This window comes from Channa argus, chromosome 10 (genome assembly GCF_033026475.1).
Source record: "Channa argus isolate prfri chromosome 10, Channa argus male v1.0, whole genome shotgun sequence".
Lineage (NCBI taxonomy): Eukaryota > Metazoa > Chordata > Actinopteri > Anabantiformes > Channidae > Channa > Channa argus.
Genome location: NC_090206.1, coordinates 15,563,509 through 15,587,912, shown reverse-complemented (window position 1 = coordinate 15,587,912; position 24,404 = coordinate 15,563,509). Strand labels below are relative to the sequence as shown.

General features: G+C 39.6%; 1 protein-coding gene across 8 annotated transcripts in view; it reads right to left on the bottom strand.

The window, feature by feature from the left end:
• The window catches only part of mid2 (midline 2), a 127,394-nt gene that overhangs the window by 8,009 nt on the left and 94,981 nt on the right, over positions 1-24,404 (bottom strand). For all 8 annotated transcript variants that reach the window (XM_067518455.1, XM_067518459.1, XM_067518454.1 and 5 more), the window contains 5 exons: positions 20,665-20,772; positions 15,873-16,021; positions 14,281-14,408; positions 13,738-13,881; positions 7,717-7,878 (listed from right to left, as the gene is read on the bottom strand). In XM_067518455.1, the coding sequence (XP_067374556.1) occupies positions 7,717-7,878; positions 13,738-13,881; positions 14,281-14,408; positions 15,873-16,021; positions 20,665-20,772 (691 nt within the window). The remainder of the gene's footprint in view (positions 1-7,716; positions 7,879-13,737; positions 13,882-14,280; positions 14,409-15,872; positions 16,022-20,664; positions 20,773-24,404) is intronic.

Genomic DNA, 24,404 nt, shown 5'->3' with positions numbered 1-24,404 from the left:
GGTGCTCTACCCCAAACAAATTTGTTTCTAAAGAGGACACAAAGGTTTTGAGGCAAATAGGTTGCAATTAAAATATAAAAATAAAAAAGCCTCATTAATTTTCTAGAACAGCTGTGCACTGTAGTTACCAAATGTTACTCAAACTGGAGCAAATGGTATGTTCGTTGGAAAGTACTTTCAGCTGCACACTGTATGTCTGGCTATTATTTACAGCTCCAGGCTGAGTATGGTAGATTGGCTCTAAATAAACTGTAGTTTATTAATAATTAAGGAACATGTCGTCCAGTTCAACAGTTCATTTATGCAACAATAGTGGTTCCTTTGTCACTTCTCCTTATCCCACTTCTTTCTTTAGGGCCTGTCATCAGATGCATGCTGAGTAATTATTATTGAAAGTCCTTCAACAGGAAGTAAATATAGAACACATATCCCATATCCCTACTTTGACATTTCGATGCTGGTTTTTAGCCGTTTACTCGACACAGGATGGGGATCATAGAGATACAAAAATACTGTGCCGTACATACATGTACACATATACACACACACTCTGGTGTGTTTGCAAGCTTCCTGCTTTGTGCACACAATACTGACACCCAGAATAGTTTACCAACAGCATGACGATGATTATAAAGTCAACAGTGAGCACAGTAGCTGCCCTGAGGAAGTGTGCATTCAGATTAGCTTTTTGTTTTGACACAAACAATAAGCTCACTCAAAATAGAGCCCAGTCTTAACTTGTAACAATAAGGCTGCTACATGAAGACATATTTAAGCTTGGATTTGTGTTGTTGTTACTCTTACCTCATATCATCCTAAGGCTTTGTCACTAAATGACAAAGTGGGTGTTGATGTTGGAAGCTTTACACTGCGGGACAGATGTCAAACCAGAAGGCTGGAATCTGACTGGTGCCTCCGCTGAAGAACTTAAGAAGGTGTGAGGGAAGTTTGGGGAGTTACATGAGTCTGACCTTTTTCAAATGTGACTTTTATGGGTAGATAATGAAGTAGATTTATCATTCTGCTACTTTTTAGGTGTAGGTTTGACACGCTTTTGGGAAAAGCAAATATCAGTGCACACGAACAACAACACATAGGAAATATTCCACATCAACACTCTGCACAGAAACTTAAAATCACTGCATTTTGCGCTGGGAAAACTTGCAGTTGACTTCCACCTACATGCACAGTCAGGTTAGACTCTGTGATTTGCTGGCCCTGACCGGACCCGTTACTCAGTAGCCTGCAGTATGGAGCACTAAGCTTAGAAAAGAGGCAACTCAGATACAGGAACATGCTGCATGATAATATAAGACTGCTGTCTACAGCCCAGAAGGTGATGATGATACTATTCAGTCTAAAGCGGAACTGTCCCACATTAACAAACTGCTTTGCTCTTCTACTGCAACTTAGTTTCTTGTTAGAATGAATTCATTACTGACTCAGACAGCCAATTAAAAAGCATAAACAGGGCACAGTCTAATAAAAGCCTTCCGGATTAATGTGGGTTCTCGTTCTGTCAGCCGCCACTCTAATAAGTTGTGACCGAACTCGAATGCAACCTTAATTCAATTTCATGCTTATGTTTTATAAATAAATAAAGATATGGTGCATTGAAAACAAGAATAATTATTTTTATGTTGTCAGTCAGACTATGCCGCTTTAACTTTTTAATGTTAAAATGACTAGCTAGGCTTTGAATTCTGTGTATGGGCTTCATTATTTGTGTTTTTCATAAGAACATCTACAAATTCAAATTAGGCTAAATATAATTTTATATATAATTAATTTATATCCAATGAGGGAAAATATGATTTCTAAATCTTCAGAATAAGAAATCATTTTTTATGTATTTTATAACAATACTGTTTGGCCTGTTGCCCACTAACGTAAGATTTCTGAACTGTAACTGGATGGACACAATGTAGCTCTGACTGTGTACATCACAGACTGAACTGCTTTAATGGGTAAAAAGGCAGTGAATTGAGGCCACTCATGTCTGCAGACACTCATGCCTGCAAAGAGCTATTTGGTGTCTTTTATTCACTACAACACTCACGCTTTCTGACTCGCAGCCTGTCACTTTTTGTCCACTTTCATCCTCTCCCTCTCTGTGTCTCTTTGTAGGTTACTCCTTTCACCTTAAAAGACAGTGGTGTAGGAACCTGGTTCGCTTAGAGGTAAATGGATGGTCACAGCAATAGAAGGTCACATACAAGCACACACATGCACACAAACACACTCTTTTTATCTTCTTTATCATAATTAATTCATATGTGTTTCAAGAAGCTGCGAGTTACTTTACATGTTGATGTGGGCATCTGAGAGCACAGTGACACAGCTACAGTATATAGTACAGCATTAGGGCCAGTGTTCACTTTGAGCCACTCAGGGTTAAATGTGTGGCTTCAGTATATTGACCCTAAAAGCCTAAAAAAGTTTTGAGACTTCACAACTAATCTGCACCAAACATGGCTACAGTGGATGTGCGATGGCATTAAAACAGTACTCCATTGATTTATCACTGCACGCTTAAAATATTAGAATCCGTATGGTTTTGTTTTAAAAATTAAAAAGGTTAAAGTAGTTTTTGGATACTGTCTTTTTATTCAATCCATTTTTCACAATACATCATGGCTAGTCGCAGCCATGATGAAGTATGAAGTAAGCGCTCTTCTTTCTAACTCCACACCTTATCAAACTGTGGACCTGATGCTGACTCAAGTGCCATTACTTAATCACATATTGTGCAGCTCTAAATGGAGCTGCTTATGACTTTGTATAATTTTGGTTCACATACATTATGCTGTATTCCCCAGGAGCTGTAATACGTTGTGTAAAATTGGTGGTGTTTTACTGTAACACGCCTTTAAATGTTTCCACGCAAACCTTGAAATTTGGGACTTTAGAAAACACAAGACTTTATGACATGTAAAACGAATAAGAGAAAAGTAAGATTCTGTATTACCTCTAGGTTAACAGAGGCTTGTTGGAGTAAATCAGTTTCCAGCATTATATTGCAGCATTAAGTAGCATTGTGATAGTGGCATCAGAATTGAGTGAAAGTGTCATAAGTCAGATTGTTATTCTAAGCAACGAGGGGCTTCCTCTGGGTCAAATCATGGCAGCACTGAAGGTTTCTAAGGGGGTAGTACTATACACGGCATGATAAAATGTTTCCAAACATCAGGGAGACGCATCAGAATATCAATGCAGAGCCTCATCTTAGCGATGCAAAGTAGAGTGGGTGAAGGCAGAAGCTGTGATTCTCAGCTTCATCACTATCTGCTTCTTTATCAAACAAATGTACACACTTAACTGTGTACACAAAAATCCAATTTGCATTTATCTGTATGGGATTACAATAAACATTTCTGGCCTGTCTTTGCCACAAGGCCAGAAATGGCTGCATCCTGATATGAAAGGCTTTACCTTTGGGATGGATTGACAGATGGCATAAAGATTGAAGAAGGGGCACCAGCAGAAGGAATCATATGTCATATGCCAGGGGTAAGAGCAGACACTGTTCCAAGAGGAGGGTTTGAAAAGGACAAAACGGAGAAACATGGACTGTTTGAGGCCAAGAAAAGACATTTGATAAGAGAGCAGATTTTAACAATGCTTCTTTAAGTCCAGGAAAAAAACAGAAGCCTAAGTCTGAATTCTTAATTTCTTTCCAACACATGCAGCTCTTCCAATTTTTTTTTCAGTTTTTGTTAAACAGTGTTGGATGTGTGTGTTGTGATGTAAAACTTGCTTGAATGAACTTTTCTTGAACCATGTGAACGTTTTTCTCAACTTCAGCATTCACTTCCAATCCTGGCATCATCTGAGGTCATGGAGAAAACTCTTCAGCTCTATGTTACATTGTTAGTTTTACCAGTTATTGAATTAGCTATATGTTCACAGGTTTCAGTGCAGCAGTTTACGTTAAACATTTGAAATATGGTTGACAATGCTTCCTTGTGCTTACTTTTATGGTGCCGTATTGACACACTTTTTTTACATATTGGTGATGCTGCATACGGAGTGTATTTAGGAGTTACTCTTTTGAACAGAGTTGCGGAGCATTAGTTTCCAGTATCTGTGTGACTTGTCACTGTGTTCTTTGCTTTGCAAGCCTCTGCCTGAAATATGATGAGCTTAGGCTAAAAGCCTCCAGAGCCTCTCATCTTAAAAAATGTGACAGCTAAACCTTCCAATCTAGCCACAGACTGAAAGAGAGACTTCAAGTGCAAGTAAAGAACTTGTGGTTCTCAGCTAAAAAGCTTGATACTAGAGCTTCTACAGCAGCAGAGCCTATAGAAAAACCTGTCAAAGTGGAATATTTGTGATCAGTTTTGTTGTGACCCATTTTAATCCAAAGAAACTGAAACAGATCAGTCAGGCACTTTAATCTGAATACCAATTCCTTGGAGAAAAAGAAGGAGGAGAGAGTGGGAGACAAAAGAAGGAACGAGGGACAAAAACATGTGAACAGGCTGACAGTATGAACACACATGGTGCAGGTGCATTAAAGAACACAAACACACACAATAGAAAAACTCAATCAGGAGAAAATATTGAATGTTTTTGTTGTTTTGATGGCTTGTCTAAACCATTACACGAGAAAGAAATGTTGGTTGCCAATCATAGGCTCAAAATCTCCACCAAACTTGGCTGTGGGTGGACAAGCTTTTCCCCTGATAACACTGGCTGCCAGAGAAGATGAAGAATGACAAAGAGTAGGTGCGAAGCGGGAGAAATAGGAGAGAGGGGTGGGAATTGTCTTTATACTTTATACATTTATACATTATACTACAGTAGTTCATCTTTATTCGATGAAATGTGCCGAAAATTGAAGATTTGACTGAAGACTGAATTATGTATGTTTGATTCGCATAAGACATGTTTTTTTAAAGTTATTAGAATTTATCTGATATGAACTGGGATTAATAGAAAGAGAAAGAAAAAAGGTGACAGCAACACTCCGTGTCACAAATTACCTAAACTCATTACTTTTCTGTACTGGAGGAGTTTCAGTAGATGGAACTACTACTGCTCAGTGAAACTCCAAATGCCCTGCAATTCACCTCTGTATATACGTGTCATGCCCACATTACACTGATGCAGTAATCCACTCTGATTCCATAAGAAGAGTTAAAGCACTGACATGCTTTAGGCCCAACAGACAGTTTTTAGACAGTGGGGCACAGATTCAGATGAGACGGCTGGTGATGCAGCATCACGTACAGAACAGGTGTAGCCTGCTTGTGGAGCCTGCCCCCTCTTCACTAATAACAATAAAATGCATTTAATTGGTAATTTGAACATAAAACAGACTAAAATGCAAAGTATGCCTCTGTGTCCTATTACTTTGGAACTACCATTCTGCTTGAACTAATTTATTGACAGAATATTCCCATCAGTAATGTCATCTATTTGCCTGCTATTAAAGACTTTCAATACAATATCAAAATTTAACAAGAAGATGTACTGATAATAACAAGATGGACGCAGTCATACAGACACACACAGAGAGACACAACCTACTTTAGGAGACTAACACTGTAGATCGGCCCACTTTAGCAAAATGGACAGCTTAATATCAACTCTTTAATACCAGCATGTACACGGGTTTAATCAACAAATGGCTATTACAAAAGATTGGCATGAAATATATGAAAAAAAGGGAGAGAGAAAAATGCCTGCGTGTCAGAGACTGAAAGATCATCCCTCGACTAGCGCAGCTTCTCACACACCTATTTTACTCAGCAGAGTGTATCCAGATTACAGTTAATCCTAAATGCCACAGTCAAACTCTTGACAGCAGCTAAGAAGGGCTGGCATATCAACTCCAATTTAGCTTCACTGCACGACCGCTGCAATTTAAGACTGATTTTAAAATTTTATTGAGCACCCCTGAGGCATATCCTAAATTAGCTACTGTATATTGCTAAGGTTAAGGTTTTAACGCTTTATGTGCCACTGCTGTGGATTAAGATGTATGTAGCTCGTCAGACCACACAAGATTTAATCATACTGTCAATCTTTGCTCTTTTACAGTAAAAAGCATCATTTTTATTTTGAATTTATTTCCTTGCATTATAGTCACTGTGGCTTTGTTTGGTTTCTTGCTTAATTTTATTTACTGTGTGCAGTTATAAAAAAAAGGGACGTATATAAAGGAAAAACAGAGCTCAAAGCCAGGAAATGATTCTGCAGAAGCAAACAAATGAGGGAAAGAAAAACAAGCAAAGACTGAAAGTGTCAGTTAAACATAATCTTTTCTGAGTGCCAAACCCGTTTGCCTACTTAGAGGAACTATTCTATGCACCAGGAAAAACGAGAGTAGATTTGTTGAACAAGAGAGGATGTCAAAACATCAGCATTGTGTAGAAACTCTAAAGCTAAATAAGACAATGAGTAACTTAGCTGAGTAAGTGAACAGTCAACAAAAAACAAGAAACATAGTATATCTACTATATAGTGTGTCACCATTTCCACAATGGAATGAAAAAAGTGGTGTATATGACCTGTACATGAATGCACCATCCCCAGAATAAAATGCTCGCACGTTTAACGATGAAAGAAATACTGTTTAGCAGCTCAAACAGGTGTTAATGAAGACACAATGTAACACCAGCTAGTGTCTGAAGTCTCAACTGACTGCTCACTATTAAGTGAACTACTTAGTGTACATTATAGTGATATATTTACTATTTATATAGGAAGTAGTGAACGAGTGAATAGGCAGAGATTTTACACACGCTAAGTGAAGTGTGAGATGACTGTTCACAAGAGGAAAATAAAAAAGGAAGAACATCCTGTTGTGCTGTTTACGGTATAATCAGACTGGTAGCTACAGAACTGATTCACATAAACGTTTTAAACCAAAGAGATAATTTGATTGTGATCCTTCTTTCACATGTTGCTGCTCATATATGAGAAGCAGGAAGACTTGGAAGGTAAAGCTGACACAAAGTTGTGCCATAATGTCCAAATGGAATTAAAGTATAAGTTCCTGAATAAACTCCACATTAATAGTAGTCTAATGCAGGGAAAAAATATATATTGAATTGAAAGATACTTTCAGAATTGAAACAACCTAAGGTACACAAATAAATTATCAATTCCTTTTACTATATGCTCTGCCAGATATCTGAAACCGTGGTAATAATAAATCACAGCTAATAAAGTGGTATTAAAGTAAAGTAAATGTATGAATAGTAGCTAGTAAAGTAAGTAGTACTGTACTAGGATAATACAACATTGCAGTCCAAGTGTGTGCATGTGTGTGTGTGCGTGCATACAATTGTTTGTTACTGCCCTACCAGATGCAAAATGATTAGTCACTGGATGACAACCACATACATTCTGAAAATAAGACTAAACAAATGAAATAATTTAATTTGACTGGGGCTGTCTCAGGTTCTGTCTTTTAATAATTTGGATGCTTTGTTGTCTTCTGGACAGAAACTGTAACAACGAGGCTGCAAAACTTAAGCAATGCATAAACATTCTGCTACTAATCAAAATGTGATGTAAATTAGCTGTAAAGCTACTTATCTTCCACTTATTCATGGGGAACGCTTGGAGTTGTGCCTGTGTGTTGCACATACAGTATAATCCAGGCAGAATTACTTTAAATTGTAATAAATATCAAAAACTAAATCATCAAGGCTTGTAAATATTCATAGAAAAACAGGCGGAGGTGTCATAAGAGCTTTTACGTACTGTTGGTTTTGAGGCGGGCCGGCTCACTGTTGCGGCTTCCTGCCTGGTTGATAGCCTTGACAAAGAAGATATAACGGGTGCCACTCTGCAAGCCGTGCACCGTGTAGTGGTTCTGCTTGATGTTGGGCACGATCATCCAGCTGTCTGCCGAGTTGTACAAACCTAGCAGATTCACAGAAATACACAAAGACAGAAAAACATAGCCTGAGTAACTAAGTTTTGTTTAGACTTTCTTGGTAAGCAGAGCTCCAGTGAGACCTGCTGAGAATCTTCTCAGTGACAATCAAAAGAGCAAAAAAAAAGTTCTCCCCAAAACTCACTCGGAGCAGTGTGTTATTTTTCCCCAAACCTCAAGTGAGTTATCACACACATTTATGTGTGCAGTACATACTGATTCATCCGATTACCTTTGAATGAGGTTTTGACACCGTGACAGGTGTGTTCTGTATGAGCCAATAAAAACAAGACACTAAGTGCAACAAGTGCTCGAACCCAACCTAAAAGACTATAGTGTAGGTTTGCCCCCGTCCTCTCATGTGACACACAGGAGCACCTCTTAATATGGCAGCAAGTGTCTGAATTAAGTGTTAAAATAGCACATTAAATTGGCTATAGGTCACTGCCCTTTCATTGTCATGGACACAGTCATGAACATCCACACTTCTCCTGTTTAGGGCTGTGTGGTGGCTGGAGCCCTTCCTGACGCAACCATCCCCAATTTCTGCTGGGCTTGGACAGGCACTGCACAGCTGGAGATTGGAATGTGCTGTCAGTGTCTTGCCCAGAGACACTTCAGCATATACCTGGGACCGGGAATCGAACCACAATCAAACACTGACCCTTTCGTCGGTGGATGACTGCTTTACAAACTGAGCTACACGGAGAGAAACCAGAATACCTGGAGGAAACCAACGCAAGCACATGGAGAACGGCTGGCCGGGGACGCTACAAATGCTAACTGCTCCACCACAGTCCTGCCACGGTCATAGACAGATGAGTACAATTGTGAAATGGTTTAGTTATGATGAAGTTATGATTTTTTCCATGTTGTGGGACATTCATGTTCATACTTTGCCTGTGTTATAATTACTATGGCTGCAAGGAATTTCCGAACTGTAACACATCACTGTTAACTGCAGGTGTTTGCTAGCACAAACATACGGTATAGACTCATATTGTACATACGAATAATCTCAACGAGCGCATTTCTGTAGCAAGTGCCTATGAGCAAACTGATATGATAGTCATTAATGTTGAAACACACGGAAACGCAGGCAATGCCAATGTGTCCCCAGCTGGTGGGCGCTTTAATTCAAAGTGACTTGCAGTAGAGGGTTAGTAATGGCTGGGTTAGCTCCGCAGTCACCTGCTACTGAACACAGTATTTTCAGTGTCTCAGCTGCAGCCGACTGTGAAGGGTGACAGGAAAATCTCAGCTCAGAGCTGAGCAGAGGATCATCTACAATGGAGTACCCTCATGGCCTCTAGTCTTGTGTATAATAACAGGGTTGAATTTACATACCAACATTACTGCTCTTTCCACCTTAACTGATGCACCACTTTACAACTGCATGCTTTTTCAATGAAACGATACTTTAAAGACCACTCGACTTTTAAGGCTGAAATACACAGCACTCAACACAAGGTGAGAGGTGTGTAACAAAGGTGACAGAGCTGTTGTGGTGGGGTGGGTGGAGGACTGCTGTTTATTTGAATCAGATATTGCAAAATATTGGTAGTGTGGTGCTACCGCACTTATGCTTGCATCTGATGTGTGAAAAACAAACCTGGTGTGAAATATTTGCACAGACTTTTATTGCAGATTGCATAGCATCTCTATCCACAAAGAGTTTTTATTATTCGGCTTGTTAAATGGTGACCTCTGCTAATAGTAATGGGACCAGATAGGAATGATGATTTATGAGCAAACCTTGATGGGCAGCCACAGCCACTCTCTGCCACATTTAAAATTTCTTTAACCTACCAAAAAAAAATTCTGAACGCGTTTAAAGAACCCCCTGCCAAAACTAACAAAGCATCTTGTTTAGTTGCACTACGGCTGAGGTTAATGTTTGTAGCTGAAAGTGGAATAACAATCCTTCCCATTGTCTCATGTTTCCTCTCTCTAGCAGAATTACAAGAAAATAAATCTCCTGAAAGGGAGAGAGCTCTCGGGGCCATGCCTGCCTTGTCCCTTCTGGTGAGGATGCGTTTTGAATCATTGAGCAACATGGCAAATACATGCATAAGTAATAGCCAAGAGTCTGCTTGTAAATATAAATACTTCACAGGACGCAAATAAGGCCTTTAAAAGTGAGGCAGCTTTAAGAATGAATGAGGGAAGAACACTCCTAAAGCTAGAGTGATGGCTGCGTCTTTACCTATCTGCCAACTTCCACAAGCTTTTCTAAGACAAAGAAAACAGTGTGGAGAGCTTTTATCTTCCTTTAAAGATGAGAGAGAGAGAAAAAATGTACACATTACATTACAGATTCATCTGCATTTTATTTCAACATGGTTTTAGAAAAAACACCCACTGTCAAGAATGAAATGTTATCGCAATGTTTCTGTCAAAAAACAAGATTGTTGTTCTTCTGTGACAGCTGCCCCTTGTTGTGATGAAAATTATTCCTCCCACCTGTCATTTTAGCCGAACCCCTGTAAAAATAGGGGAGGCTACAATGTTCTTTGGGCTTTCAAAAAGAGATGAAGAGGGAGAGGGGCTTCATGCTGCTTTCCATTTTTAAAGCTTTTGATCTCCATAGCACCTCTCCATTTTTGCTAAATCAAATTAGGTCAGTACACAGCTATACTCTGTCACTACTTTTGCCACTGAAATGAGGCTTTCTGACACTAGCTGAGCCTTTTTGGAGAGCATGGAGATTTCAAAGTGAAGAGGAGGAGTGAATGTAAAATTGCAAAAACGTGAAAAAAAAAAAAAAATTAGAGAAAATATGTAGATCAGCAGATGTCTTTCATCCAGGCATCACATGTGTGTTTGTGTATTTACAGTAAGGATGTGTAGTTGTGTCTGCAAGTGTCCCGCTCAGAGTCACAAGCAGACAGATGACAAAGGAACACTAGCACTAAGTATCCTGGGAATGGAACAGGGTTGTCTTTGATGATGCAATATAATGGTGAACGGTGACAGTGTTTGTGTGTGTACACTTGCATGGGTATATGTTGCATGTGTATACATATATTACTCTATTAATTTCTTATGGACGTGCAGTCTATGCATGTGAAAGCAGCTGTGCTGAAAACAGCACAATGCCTCATATTTGTCTACATCTATCTCTTGATGCAGACTTACTGATTGTACTGTGGTCAGTTTAGTTTTCTCCAATCACTGAAACTTCATCATCATTTCAAGCATGACTACAAAGCCTGATCCTGCTGTCACTCTGACAGAATGTCTATTGAGAAACTGCACGAGAGAGATTTTACTAAACCCTGGTCTGTCCTCTTGCCTGCTGTGATTCCACATTGCACTTGTGATAATCATATTAATACTTCACCAGAGGAGCTTATGAATACACATGAAAATCATGTGGCAGGAAGACACAACGGGTAGGTACTATTGATGTGGTTAACATGCAGACCTTCTGTAAAAACAAACTAGCAACAGCGATTGGGTAAAAATGGGAGTGATGTGGAGAAAAATACTATATACTGTAATGTAATGGTTTTCAGTATCAGTAAGCAATTCACAGGCATTACTGTAACTTCTTAAAAGTTTAGTAAAATATTGGAGTGTGTTTGAAATGATGTTGGTAGAATTTTCACTGTGTGTGTGTGTATTGGTGATGTCAGCTGGCACGTACACAGATCAACAACATTGCACACAGCAATTTGCCAACACCTTTAGTTGCAGACATATTTTTACTTTTTGACACTGCTTACATTTCTCCACTGTATGTGGTTTTACCTGCCGATTCTATTTTCTGCTGCTGTGCTTGGATGATCCTGCAGAAACAGGGTTCACAAGACATGGCACTCCTATGTGGAGGGATGGGCAAGCTGCCCATCCCTCCACATAGGAGTGCCATGTCTGAGGACGAGGCCAGGCCAGAGAAAAACCGTGAGACAGGCGGATGCTCAAGTGGGAGCATTTACCCACTTGGAAAGTTTGAGAAAAATGCTATGGTAAAAAGTTAAGTGGCATGGAAGGCTAAATGGGTTTCTCTCTTTCTCAGTTTCTCCTGTGACTCTCTGAGGACTCTGCAGCAGCACACCGTTGAATATCTGAGTCACTCAGACTATCACAGCTGAAATGTATCCTGATGTTTCAAATGGCTGGGGTACTTGAGTTGCATGGTTAGATGGAGAAATGTCAGGCTACACAGAGGATAGGAGGGAAGATGATGAAAGGATCAAAGAGGGAAGGAAAAGAGCTGAGAAGCACAGGTGTGTGTGTGTATACATGCTTGAATGTGCACCTTTTTGTACATTAATCATATCCTTGAAATATCACTAAGTGGCAACTTTCAACTCCTCTGTGTAACCATTAACCTCTCTGAGATTCACCTGTCTTTCTCCACCATGGGTCTTTCTTTCCTTTAGGTTGTGTGGCAATCATTACAGCATGTAAGTGATTAGCTAAAGGGAGGCAGGCTTTCAGTAAATGTTTAAATCCTCTCCAGAAATAAGGATGAATTTGCAAACAGTCAAGAAAGTAAGACCCATGACGACTAAGTTACATGTGTAGTATTAAAATACTCTAACCTCTGTAGGAGCTGTGCATCTGATATTTTTTAAGTCTAACTGAAAAGTGAAGTTGTTAACCCATAGTGGAAAAGTATATAAAATATACAAATAGGGCTGATATAAAGATAAAAAATATGAGCATTATAATAAATGTCCTCATGTTTTGAAGTTGTGAGTCAAAACTTTAAAGCTTGCATGGTGGTGATATTGGATCTGAAATAGGCACCGTAAACTAATAACTTACTGCTAGGAATTGCAATATAACCGCAACTCTATATGGTGCAGCTCTATTAAACATAACTAAATGGAAGCACTGAATGAAACACCTCTACCATGGCAGACTTACAGACAGATTCCTGGCACAGAGATGATGTAAGAGCAATTTTGACAGAATGCGCTAGAAATATAAAGATGTTTTTACAACTGTGAAGCAAGTTACGAAGCAGCTTTGGTATCATATTTGGAGAAATTGGAGAAATTGAAAGAATGCAGTGAGTTTACACTTTGTTCTTTTCCAGCTTCCACATGGCCTAAACAAAAAACAGATACAAAAATGTGAATGCATTTAAAGCTTCCCCTCGTGCTATGTTCTGTATGTCCTATTTTAAGTATTCTTGATAACTCAGCTTCTCTATAAATACAAGCAGGGAGGGCCACAAAGACTAAATCCGGACAGAAAAATTAGGTTATGCAACAGTTAGTATAAAATATTGAACATATGAAAATAAGACTGAGAAGCACAGAAAGTATTGTGGTGCTCCACTTTATATCTCTTTGTAACTGCAGAGAGATCAGTGAGAATATTGTGTTGGCTTGTGCACCCATGTGTGTAGCTGCACAAGCCCACAACCTGCATGAATCTTTGTGCTTGGACAAACTACCCTTTCCTTTATTTGTGGTCATGTGTGATCTGTATTTGTGTGGATTTTATTGTCAAAACAACAACAAAATTTGTTAAAAACACTTGATGATAATTAAAACATATTAAATCATTGATATGACATGTGGAATTCTTTCCTTCATAGATCACAGTTAAAACAAATCAGATATTTGACACAGTTTTCCAGGTCTCTATCAAATTAAAAGCTGTTAACACAGTTCAACAAACACATGTGATCCCTCTTGACCAAACCTTTATTAAAAATATTATTGAAATGATATACTTATGGATACTGCTGAAATGCGAACATGAACATTGTCCAAGCTCAAATAACATTTACTTCTGATCAGATGTCATGTGTACAGATCTCATTTTGTTTGTTAACACACTTGTAAATAACACACTGTGTATATGTGTATGTGCACATGACTCACTGATGAAATTTGTCTGTCCGGTGTAGATGGTATACTGCAGCTCGTAGGAGGTGACGCTGAACTCGTCCTCTGATGTCCAGTGAACAGTGATGGTATCATGAGAGGCTGTGCACAGCTCGTCTCTTATGGCGGGAGGGTTGGGAGCTACATGTGGAGGAAACAACAGTGTGAATCATAGAAATAAAACCTGCATATGGTCATAAATACTGAGGCGCATTATGAAATAAAGTAAAGCACGTGATTGAAGTGATGAGTTAGCCCAAATATTTCCCTGTAGGACATGTTTACACAAGCTGGTGGCTTGTGTACATTTGTCACAATAGTTTCTGGTCTGTAGAATGTAATGTCACTGTACAGAAAAAGCGTGTAGAAATAATGGACTGTGTGTGAAGGTTATCCAGTAGCTTTCATATACCACAGGGTCTGAAAATGTCACCAACCTACAGAAGGCTATTTTGTCCTCTAAAAAAAGAATCTCCCTACCTAGTGTTAAGGGTTATTGCCAATGACGACAGTGCTACCGTATACAGACACATCTCTTACCTGTTAGGTAATCTAGTCCTTCTAAAATCTTCTTTTCTCGGGAGAAGTCCAGGGCAAAGTTATCAAATGCCTCATTCAGGTTAACATCTGGAATGAGTACCTGGGAGGAGGCCGTCGCCATGGCAACCCTGCAGCGTGGTCAGTATAGAAACGAAGGGTCCGTAGGGAGACGAGGAGGAGATGGAGATGGGGGTATGAGGTCAGATGATGTGATGAGAGGAAATGAGAAAAGGAGCAAGAAAAGATGAAAGGTGATGAAGAGGTGGAAAAGTGTAAGGAGAGAAGTGAAGGAAGTGAGGTGACAAGAGGGAGGAAGTGGTAGACACAGTCAGCAACACAAGAAAAGCCGAGAAAGAAAGAAAATATACATGCGTAGACAATAAACAATATAGACACTGTACAGTTTCAGTATCAGTGCCTCAGTGTTTTATGTTATCTGACAAAGACAAACACACAAACCAGACACTGACACACTGACATGTGCCTCCTTCTGCTTTGAGCATCAGCGAGCCGATTGTGTCCAGGGCCAGCCTGAACCACAGTGCTGGCAGGGTTACAGACCAGTACTTGAGACTTTTGTTCCACAGTGAACAGAAACCAGTCAGTCAATAAAGCGCCCAGCCAGGTGCTGGAAAAAAAGCAGAGTCTGGGCCAAATAAAAGCTAGCTGCAGATTTTACCCAGGTCTCTTTGTCTGTGCAAGACAGAGCGAGAAATCTGTTGGCCTGGAGGCGGGGAGGAAGGAATCCAGGAATTACAGATACTTTATCCGCAGGGGTAGTGAGAAACTGCCAGCCCCTTAAATGATAGATGATTTTCAATGGAGGCCTGACATTGATCGGAAGAGCGAGAGAGGTTTAATGTTGATTTCCCCAGAAACCTTACTCTAGGATTTGATTTTGTGGAAAGAAAGCAGTTAATACAGAAACATTTATTTGGCAGTTTTTTTTTTTTTTACAAACAAATTACAAACAGTAAAATGAATTTGTATTGTCAAATACATCAAAAACTAGTTATATTTTATGGCTTGAAAGAAGATGACACTACTCCTCATACAGAGAGAAAATGACCACACTCATTGTGAACATTCTTCTCATTCCTCTCGTACGTAGTGAATGAAACTAACTATAATCAGTCTCATATGTGGGAGTTGGGCTGGTTACACTTTTTTACAAATTTAGAATATATCACACTTTTATAATAATTACTGGAAATAATTACATTAGCACAAAGACAAAGGGATGAAGACAGCCTCAGAGGGCATTACATTTATATAACATTTGGCACATTACTGGCAACGGAACTAGCAAAGAGCTGGCCTGACTGACCAGGGGCAAGCTGAAGTACTGTGTCTTGCCGAAGGACATTTTGACATGCGGACAAAACAGAAATGCAAGTAGCATTTGTGGACAACCCATCCTACGTCTTGAGACAGCTCTCTGTGTGTAATCATAAGAAGGGTTTGAACTTTCTTGTGGTCTCCAAACTGCCACTGAGATAAGAGCATCAACCTTATTACTTCTTCTACCTTATACATCTGTTTGTGCAAGTGCATGTCTGCGTGATATGTGTGGCATTACCCACATTACCCACCGTTCTGCTACATTTCGGGCAGTCTGAAGGAAGCGGGCGTGGTCGTTCTCCTTCAGGCTCTGTTCAGCTTGTGTGATGAGGGCGCTGGAGCGCTCCAGACACTGGCGACAGTTTGCAATCTGCTGAGCCAACTTGCGCAGTTTCATCACCTGGAACAAACACAAACACAGTACATGCTGCTAGACCACACACTGATTTATATTCATTTGTTCAGCTGTTTTGGTGACTAGACTGTTAAATTGTTCCCTTAGTAATGGGGCCACACAAAACAATTCCAACCTCAAATGAACGGATGCTAGTCTCATATTCTTCTACTATGCAAGAATTTTTAGCCCATAAGGGTCTCTCATCAACATTCGCAGAACTCACACAAAAGCAGTCCTCTGGTGGTATTGATCTTTTGTGCTCATCTCCTGTGCCTGAAAATAACTTTCTATTTGTTACATGCATCTCTTGTTCCATCTACCACACAAAATCAGGCCTGCGAGCTCCCGGTCTCCAAATGCATTTCATTTATAGTGCAATGATTTTAGTATGAGGTATTCATCATTGTGACAGGCACTAATCCACAGATATGTTTAACAATCCCAGAAATTATAATTAAGCATTGCTGCCAAATTGCTCTAAAATACTGATATAAAATCAGCTCTGGCAGCACCCCCTGGGATGATTCCTGCTACAGTAGGTGTCACCACATTTTAGACTAATGATAGCAGGAAGTTTTATTACTGTAAGAGGAAAACACTAGCACAGACCCTCTGTGGGAAGCATGTTGGACACTGATCAGCTGTTGTTAGTAATTTATTTGAAGTATGTGAAATTAATTTAGCTTGCATCACCAGAGAGCAAGAGGACATTATCACTCGCTTCTAAGTGGAGTTGGTGAAGGGGGGAAAAATAGCATTGCTCCCATTAACACTTAATGATATACATGCAAATTCCATGTAAACGCACGCTGATGTGAGGTACGTAGATGAAGGCATGGACAGGAAAGCAAAGAGCAAAGTGACAGGAAGACGAATGCAGCAGAGAGGATGGAGTCCTGGGTTTGCAGTCAGAGTTGACTCACATTGACCTTATCAACATGTTGAACAGGAGAATGGAAAAAGTGACTAGCACAATGCTGATTCAATAACAGTAAAAAAAGACATACAGAGTGCAAGTCTTTTTTATGTGTTTATGTCCATTTTTTTCTATTAAAGTGAAAAACACTGACATGTAGATTTGGAAAAAGGACTAGAAACCCGTTTTTGCAGAATGCACTGCTCTTGCCCCACCCAACAAACCAGAGATATGTCAGGCTTGTAAACACTTAAATAACTCCATATACGTGGTGTGCATATTTCTGCACAAACAGATGGAGGTATAAAAATTCCTGGTTTTAGTCCACAAATCTCTGTGTTAACAAGCTTCAGTTTTAATTGCAAACAACTATGCTGTGCACATTAAGAGGCCGGTCGGTCTGTCAGTCAGTTCAGGGTTTAATAATCCTGCTTTAATGCCAAATCATTGGCTGTACTGTGATACACATTCTGACTGAAGCCAACAAGAAGCCATTTTAAGGTAATATTATATTTAGTATAAGTAATGTATTAATCATAATTATTTATATTAACTCACCAAATGAGCCCAGTTTGAGGTGTCAGTTTAAGGTGAGCTGTAGAATAATACCCGCTTTGGTATGGACTGCAACAAAGCAATAATAATTAAATGAAACCTTAGTGAACTTTTAAAAGGCAAAGAGTAAAATATAGATGCTTTATTTTCTGAAAACAGCTAGCAAGCTCAAATCTCTTAAATCAAAAACAAACTAAAAAGAGCCAAAATAGCATGTCCATGTATAAATGCCTCTACAGGATTAGCCATTTACTGGATATTTCCAGAAACACATTTTTGCTTGCAAGGCCTGAATAATGCAAATAAGATTTCAGAAAACATACGGGTGGCAATTGGTTGAGAGCTTGTCATCAAAAGCTCTCAAAGAAAAGTATGCGCACTACCTTTTACCTGCTGGAAAAGCTTCTCTGCTTAGAAGCATCTCAAAAATGGCAGCTTGATGGGTCCTTTCAATTGAGATCTTGATGCTCTTCCTCTAACTACACCGCTGTAATCTGCCTTTACTGCTGTAGTGGTGCGATTGCTGGTTTGGTTCTTTTTGGCAACATGTCAAAGAGTTCTTTGGCAAGATACTGAACCTTGAGCTCTTGTTATCTGCTACAGACCATGTCCAAAATGGCTTCATGTGTACTTTATAGTGCACTTCATTTACTGTCTGCAATCTTAATTTAGTGCCCGAATGCACAATGCATCCTCAAAATTTCCACAATGGAACAAAAAAACTATCCTTAACCACAATGCTCCACATTGGACGGATAGAAAAATAACTCTTAGCAGCTTTGTCCAGAAATGTTGATTAGTATGAGTGTGAAACCTAACTTTACTGCTAGTGAAAAGGACTCCATGTATGAGGGAGTGAAAGCCATAGAAACAAAAATCACATTGGTGAAAAAGCTAAAATTACGAAATGCAATTCAAGTTGGTGCCAACCTGCTCGGAATCCGTTCTCTCTGCTCTGCCCAGTGCTTCCTCTCTCTGCTCCGATCCAGTTTTACTTCACTTTCCCTACATGATTGTCCCAATAGAGCTATTTAGTTATCAGGCGATTTTTTGTTTTATATCACGTTTTATATCTCGTGGGAAAAGATATTGCAATGTCATCCATATTGTGCTCCCTTTACTTACAGTGATAAGAGTAAAATGTTATCAAAGGTCATTTCAAGGTAAATGCCTCTTTATGTGGGTATAAAGACCGTCTCTACAAGACATAACCTTGTGAAATGACAGTAAAAGTCACATGTGCTGTCAAAGACAAAGCAGTTTGCAGACATGAGGTGAAAATATTTTAAAAGCGAGATGCTGATCCTCAAGGCTCTAAAGGAGCAGTTAAAGTTTTAAGAACACAAATGGAAGACAGAGAGGCAGTCAAGATGCTTAGAAGACAGGCTGTCATATGCTAAAAACACACGCACACATCAGGCCAAGGGAATAGTGTGTTTTGCTTTGGCAGGGACAGATTAGGCACGACTGCTGAGTTTCCTTAGAGAGAGATGGAGCTTGTTAAGAAGAGGTGAACGAGAGAATGGGAGCACCTTTCACAGCTCTGCTCACCCTGATCAAGCCTGCATAATCCTGTTATTCTGTTGCAGAGTCTGCGGTGAACGTTTCCTCTCTGACACTGTACTTAGCAAGCAGAACAGCAGCATTGGTGGTTTGTTCAAATGAGCAAAGTGATCTCTCCCCCCTGGCGAACCTCCATTTGAACACACCTGTGATTATTTGAATTACTCAAGTTAGAGTTAATTCATTTTCTTAAACACCCTCATATATTAACATATCATCTGCAAGCTGACAACAGTCAAGTGGCACCTCGGGTGTTTTATGTGTTCTTCCCTCATACCTCAGTGACCTGCATTTTACTCCTCTACCTCTGTGAGAAAGCCTTTTTAAGAGCCAGACTCTCATGAGAACAAGCCATGCTCTTTGTCTGTAATGACTGAGGACACACTCTGACAGTCTTCTTCTGTCTCTCCCACCCAAACACACACATGCACAAGCATGCACACATAAACACATCTACTTCAGACCTTGAGTTCATTGTTTAGAAATCTTTCATCACTCCAAAAAGCTCTTTTGCCACCTCAGAGGATCCTCTGCAAGTATTTAAAACCTCACCTCTATCAGGGTGCAATTCAGAGTTGCCTCTATCCTGAAGTCCTACTGTATATGCTCATGGAGCAAACCCCCCATATTGGTGTGTATGCACACAAACACACACACACACACACACACACACACACACACACACACACACACACACACACACACACACACACACGTGCAAATCCCGGACTCTCTTTAACAGAGCAGTAAGGGGCTCAGAACAGTTTTTGCCACCATCTCAGATTCATCTCACAAAAATTCAGGTTTGCTGTCTGTATGTGCCCCATCGCAGCTCCCTTATTGTTTTTCCTCACTTGTCTCTTCCATTTCTCTTAAAGCATCTATGTTATGTGGGTTTGGGTAAACAAGCAGGCAACTACAGAGGCAACCTAAAAAAAACAACACTGACAGAGCTGGATGAATATAAAGAATTCTGTCCACAGCTCCTCTCTTGTGCAAAAGCACTGCTTCTCTTTCAGTGGACTGTGACCCCAAGCAAAATTGTTTAAGATGTGTTCAGCAATTTGCCTGCTTCAATTCATAGTGGGACCTACTGTGTTTGAATTTAAATGAATTGGAAATTAAATAAATGAGACATCTCTCCGTTAGTAAAAAAAAAAATCAATATTTAATGTGCAGACTCAAATCAAAATGGTATGTATGATGTCAAATTGGTCAATTATAATGACAAATCTATAGAGAATTCCCCTTCCTCTCTGCAGCCGTTTTGACCCTTTTGCCGACTTTTATGTAATGTTTTGGTTTTAGGGTACATGTACACATCGATAAATAAAAAGCTATCTGCAAACAACTGATAGACAAAGTTAGCAGCTGGTAAAAAATACTTCAACATATTGCTAATAATTAAACTAATAATATACAGTAGATAACTGGTGAAGACAGGCTGAAAACATTAGTTCAATGTCTCAAGGATTTGTTTCTCCATGTTGGCTGGATGTGTAAACACTAGCCTTGCTAACTGCACCTTCAAAATATTCCAATATTCTTCTAATCACGTGTCAGTTAAGCTGATCTGAAACTGACAAATTATAAAGGCGTGCTGAGACTTTACCTTGGACTCTTTGATCTTCACAGCGATGACCTGTTTTCTCTGGCGGATGATCTCCACCAGCTCATCACATTCCTCCACCAGCTTGGCTTCGTGCATGGCTGTGTTCACCTGGAGAGGGAAGTAGGTACACGTGAGCAAACAAATTAAGAGACCCTCACTGGCTTGCTCTCCAACATCAAGTAAATGCACGCCCTCACACGGATTTGCATATGCAGAACACAAAAAAATCCAGCCACAAGGAATTTTAAATTTTTTGTGTGAAAACAAATCTGTATCTCTCGTGTGTCCCATGTATTCCTTTCTCTCTCAGTTTGTTTTTTTAAGATTTCTGGTGTGAAAGCAAGACCGATTTATATCATAACTTACACGCAGATCATGTCATTTGTTTTTGTATTTCATTACGCATTCTGAACATTTGGAAAAGCCGCCTCCAGCAGGATGTGCACCTGGATAATGATGCACCGAACCAAAATGAAGTTTGTATGAACAAAAGAGAGATAAGGGGTTTTGAACACTATTATTAGGTCACTGGAAAGACCATCAATCCTTTTGTGTTACAAAGAAAAAAATTCCTGATGCTTCATCGATGCTACAATGTCAATATAATGCAAGTGTCCAAACTGAATTATGGGGCAACAGAAAAGACCCTAATATGCTGAGAAAGTATCTTTGCCTCATTATGAACAAGAAAAAGGTTGAGGATTGTTGGAATTTTCTTTTTAATTAACAAATTCACAAAAAAAGGGGGTCCGTGTTCCCTAATTCACTAGCTGGATTTGCTTACATCATGCCAATTTACTAGATTCTGTGACTATTCTGGGACCAAAGTTACCAAGGCAACTCATCATCAGTTCACCATCTCAGGCAAACACTAAATGAACAGCCAACTTGAAACTTGTGTGGGTGTTACCCAAACACCACGGGTGCTTGCTGAATTGCAAAACTGAACCACAACAACAGGTCTGCCAAATGTAAGATACAATTAAACTTACACCACAAGCTTCTGAAACAGCCATTGCACAGGTTAAAAGGTGAATAGTTCTATATCCTCACTGCTGAGATACAGAAAAGAGCATAAAATAACCGGTAATTTTTTCAGTTGAGGGCATTTGACCTGTCATAGTAAAGTTGAAAACTTGTGAGTTAAAATCACGTCAGCCTGAAATTTGTCTTGTTGTTATGACTGGCCGCAGAGTGAAGAGAGAAACTTTACTGCGGTTTCTTTTTCTGCTGCGAGAGTTGCACTCTGTCAGGACTTCAACGTGTATGCTACTTTACTGTGCACTGATACCGGGATGTACAATTTCCCCATATTGCATCTACAATAAAGCTGCCACACAGTTATATTGTGAGTGCAACTCCTCCACAGTGATGACAGGAGTCACCACCATCTCTGTCCGGGAGCACATTTTCAGACCACAAAAGACATCCGATTTGCTCCAGAATACGCCCAGAAAGAAAACAACGCAGCACATTGACTGTGGGATGCTTTCACTCACACACAACTTTATAACTATGCATAAAAGAGGAGCAATTTCACAAACACTTCAAAGAGCACCGCTGTGATGACAACCCCAGTACATTAAAACAGTAGAGAGTGCTTTACAAGGAGAGACCCTTTGACTGTTCTGACTGAGTGTGGCAAAAGGTAAAGCCCCGAGACAGTAAAATCTTTAAAGACAAAGACAAATCTGTGTGGTCACAGGTACTGCAAGGTTGTGAAACTGAGGCAGAGGGCTCTTCGAAAAGGTTTTTAGTAACAAACTGAGAATGAAGAGAGAGGCAAGTTAAAATGCTTTATTTCAACGGTGACTGGAAGCAACTTTTGCTGTAAAGTACATCCATCCATCCATTATCTGTCTGTCACAGCTTATTCTATTTGTTCGTCTGTAGAGTCTAAAGAGTAATATGGAAGTAACATAACTTTGTAAAATGAAACAAAGCTGTAGTTACTGTACACTTTCCTTGGTTTTTTTGCTATACCCCAATAATCTCGAGAATAGTGATTCATCTCATGTCTTTTGATTTGTTGACCATCTTATATTTTACAGTGTTGTGGCTTTCTGTCGTGCTGCAGACTATCAGACTACCTACTCCAACAACCAGGTTTCTGTGATCACAGCACAAAGCCCATTACAACACGAAGATCCATTTAAGCCTCATTATTCTCAGACAAATGCACGCATACAGGCATGCACACACGCACACACAGGCCCACGTGCATGCCAAGAGCCATCTAATGACTGCAGGTTAGTAATTAAGCAGGATGAATCCAGCCATCCAGGATCACTGTGAATTACAACGGAGCTACTTGGCAGCTTAGAGTTACAGAAACAATCTTCAATCTCCATCCTCCTCCTCTTTCACCTCACTCAAAATGTCTTCCTCTTCATTTTCTGCCAGTTCCTGACAATGTTATCCACTCCCACTTCCTTACAAAATCACTCTTACCTACTGTGTATCCCCCTATTTGTCAGGCTCCTCTGCAGGTGCACAGAAATCATAGTGCCAAGTCCATGTTAAAAACCTATTATTGGAACATGTTAAGAACAACTGCAGCAAGCTTGCAAATACATTCAGTGTTAAGACTGAGAGACCAAAGGCAAAAAATAGTGGATAATGGAAAGAGCTTTTATGCATATTTCAAATGTCAGAAAGTGGAAGGGATCTTATTTCAAAAGATTAATAGCTTAAAATCATAATTATTGAAAAATTAAACAAAGCTCTTGTTGTGGCTCACGTAAACAAATTTAGTTAACAGTTCATCCATCGTGTTCATCCAATTCATTCATCCTGGTCATGCATTTCTATTCTTACTTGGCTGCAGATTCATAAAGATCAAAATGTGGCCTACAAAGTGTGATCCGATTTGTTCTGGCTTTAAATGTCTGGTAGTCACCATTCACCACCCTCCTGTGCCATTTCAACAAACGCTGACATGACTGACGTATGTGGCCAAGCAGAGTGCCACTCATCCAGATGTTGTCAATCACACAGATGTGAGCTCAATTTAAAATGCAGCAGGTCTCTGACTCTTACATTCCCCCAAAATTGTGATTTTACACCGTAGTCTATCACTATGTCGTGATTCTGAGAAAATCTGTTGACTCCAGATAAATGAAGAGAATTGTGTGAGTTTTAATGATGTTGCAGTGCTCATTCAATAGTTTTAACAAAAACTCTCACAGCTCCAATCATCACAGACCCTGGCAAACACGGCTAAATTACCCACCTATCCCAACATAGCAAATCCCAATTTATTTTCTTAAACTCCAAATCTTTTCGAACTCATGTTGGGTTAACAAGCATTGTTCAAAAACACACAACTTTTCAATTATTGTGGAGATCCTAAAGTTTTTTTTTTTTTTGCACATTTGTGGCAGGTGTATAAAATGGTTTACAGCGGCAGCTGGGAGACTTAAATGTGGCATAATGCTGCACCAAGAAAGACTGGAGTGAAAGTTTCATCCCACGTATGCATTATGCACATCCAAGAAAGTACTGGGATGAGTACATACAGAATATATGTAATCATTTTATAAAAAGTTTTTTAAGTTAAGGAGATGATTGAGTTAATGGGAAAAGAGAGTTGTTTAGAAAAAAAAGTACTGTAAAAGCCTGACGATGGTCAGCAACTCTGGACCAGACGATGTAAGATTCTTTCAGCTGCAGTGTACCTACAAACTCCCAAAAATTATGATGATGAGTCAACACAAAAACCAGACTGTGCTGTCTGAGGC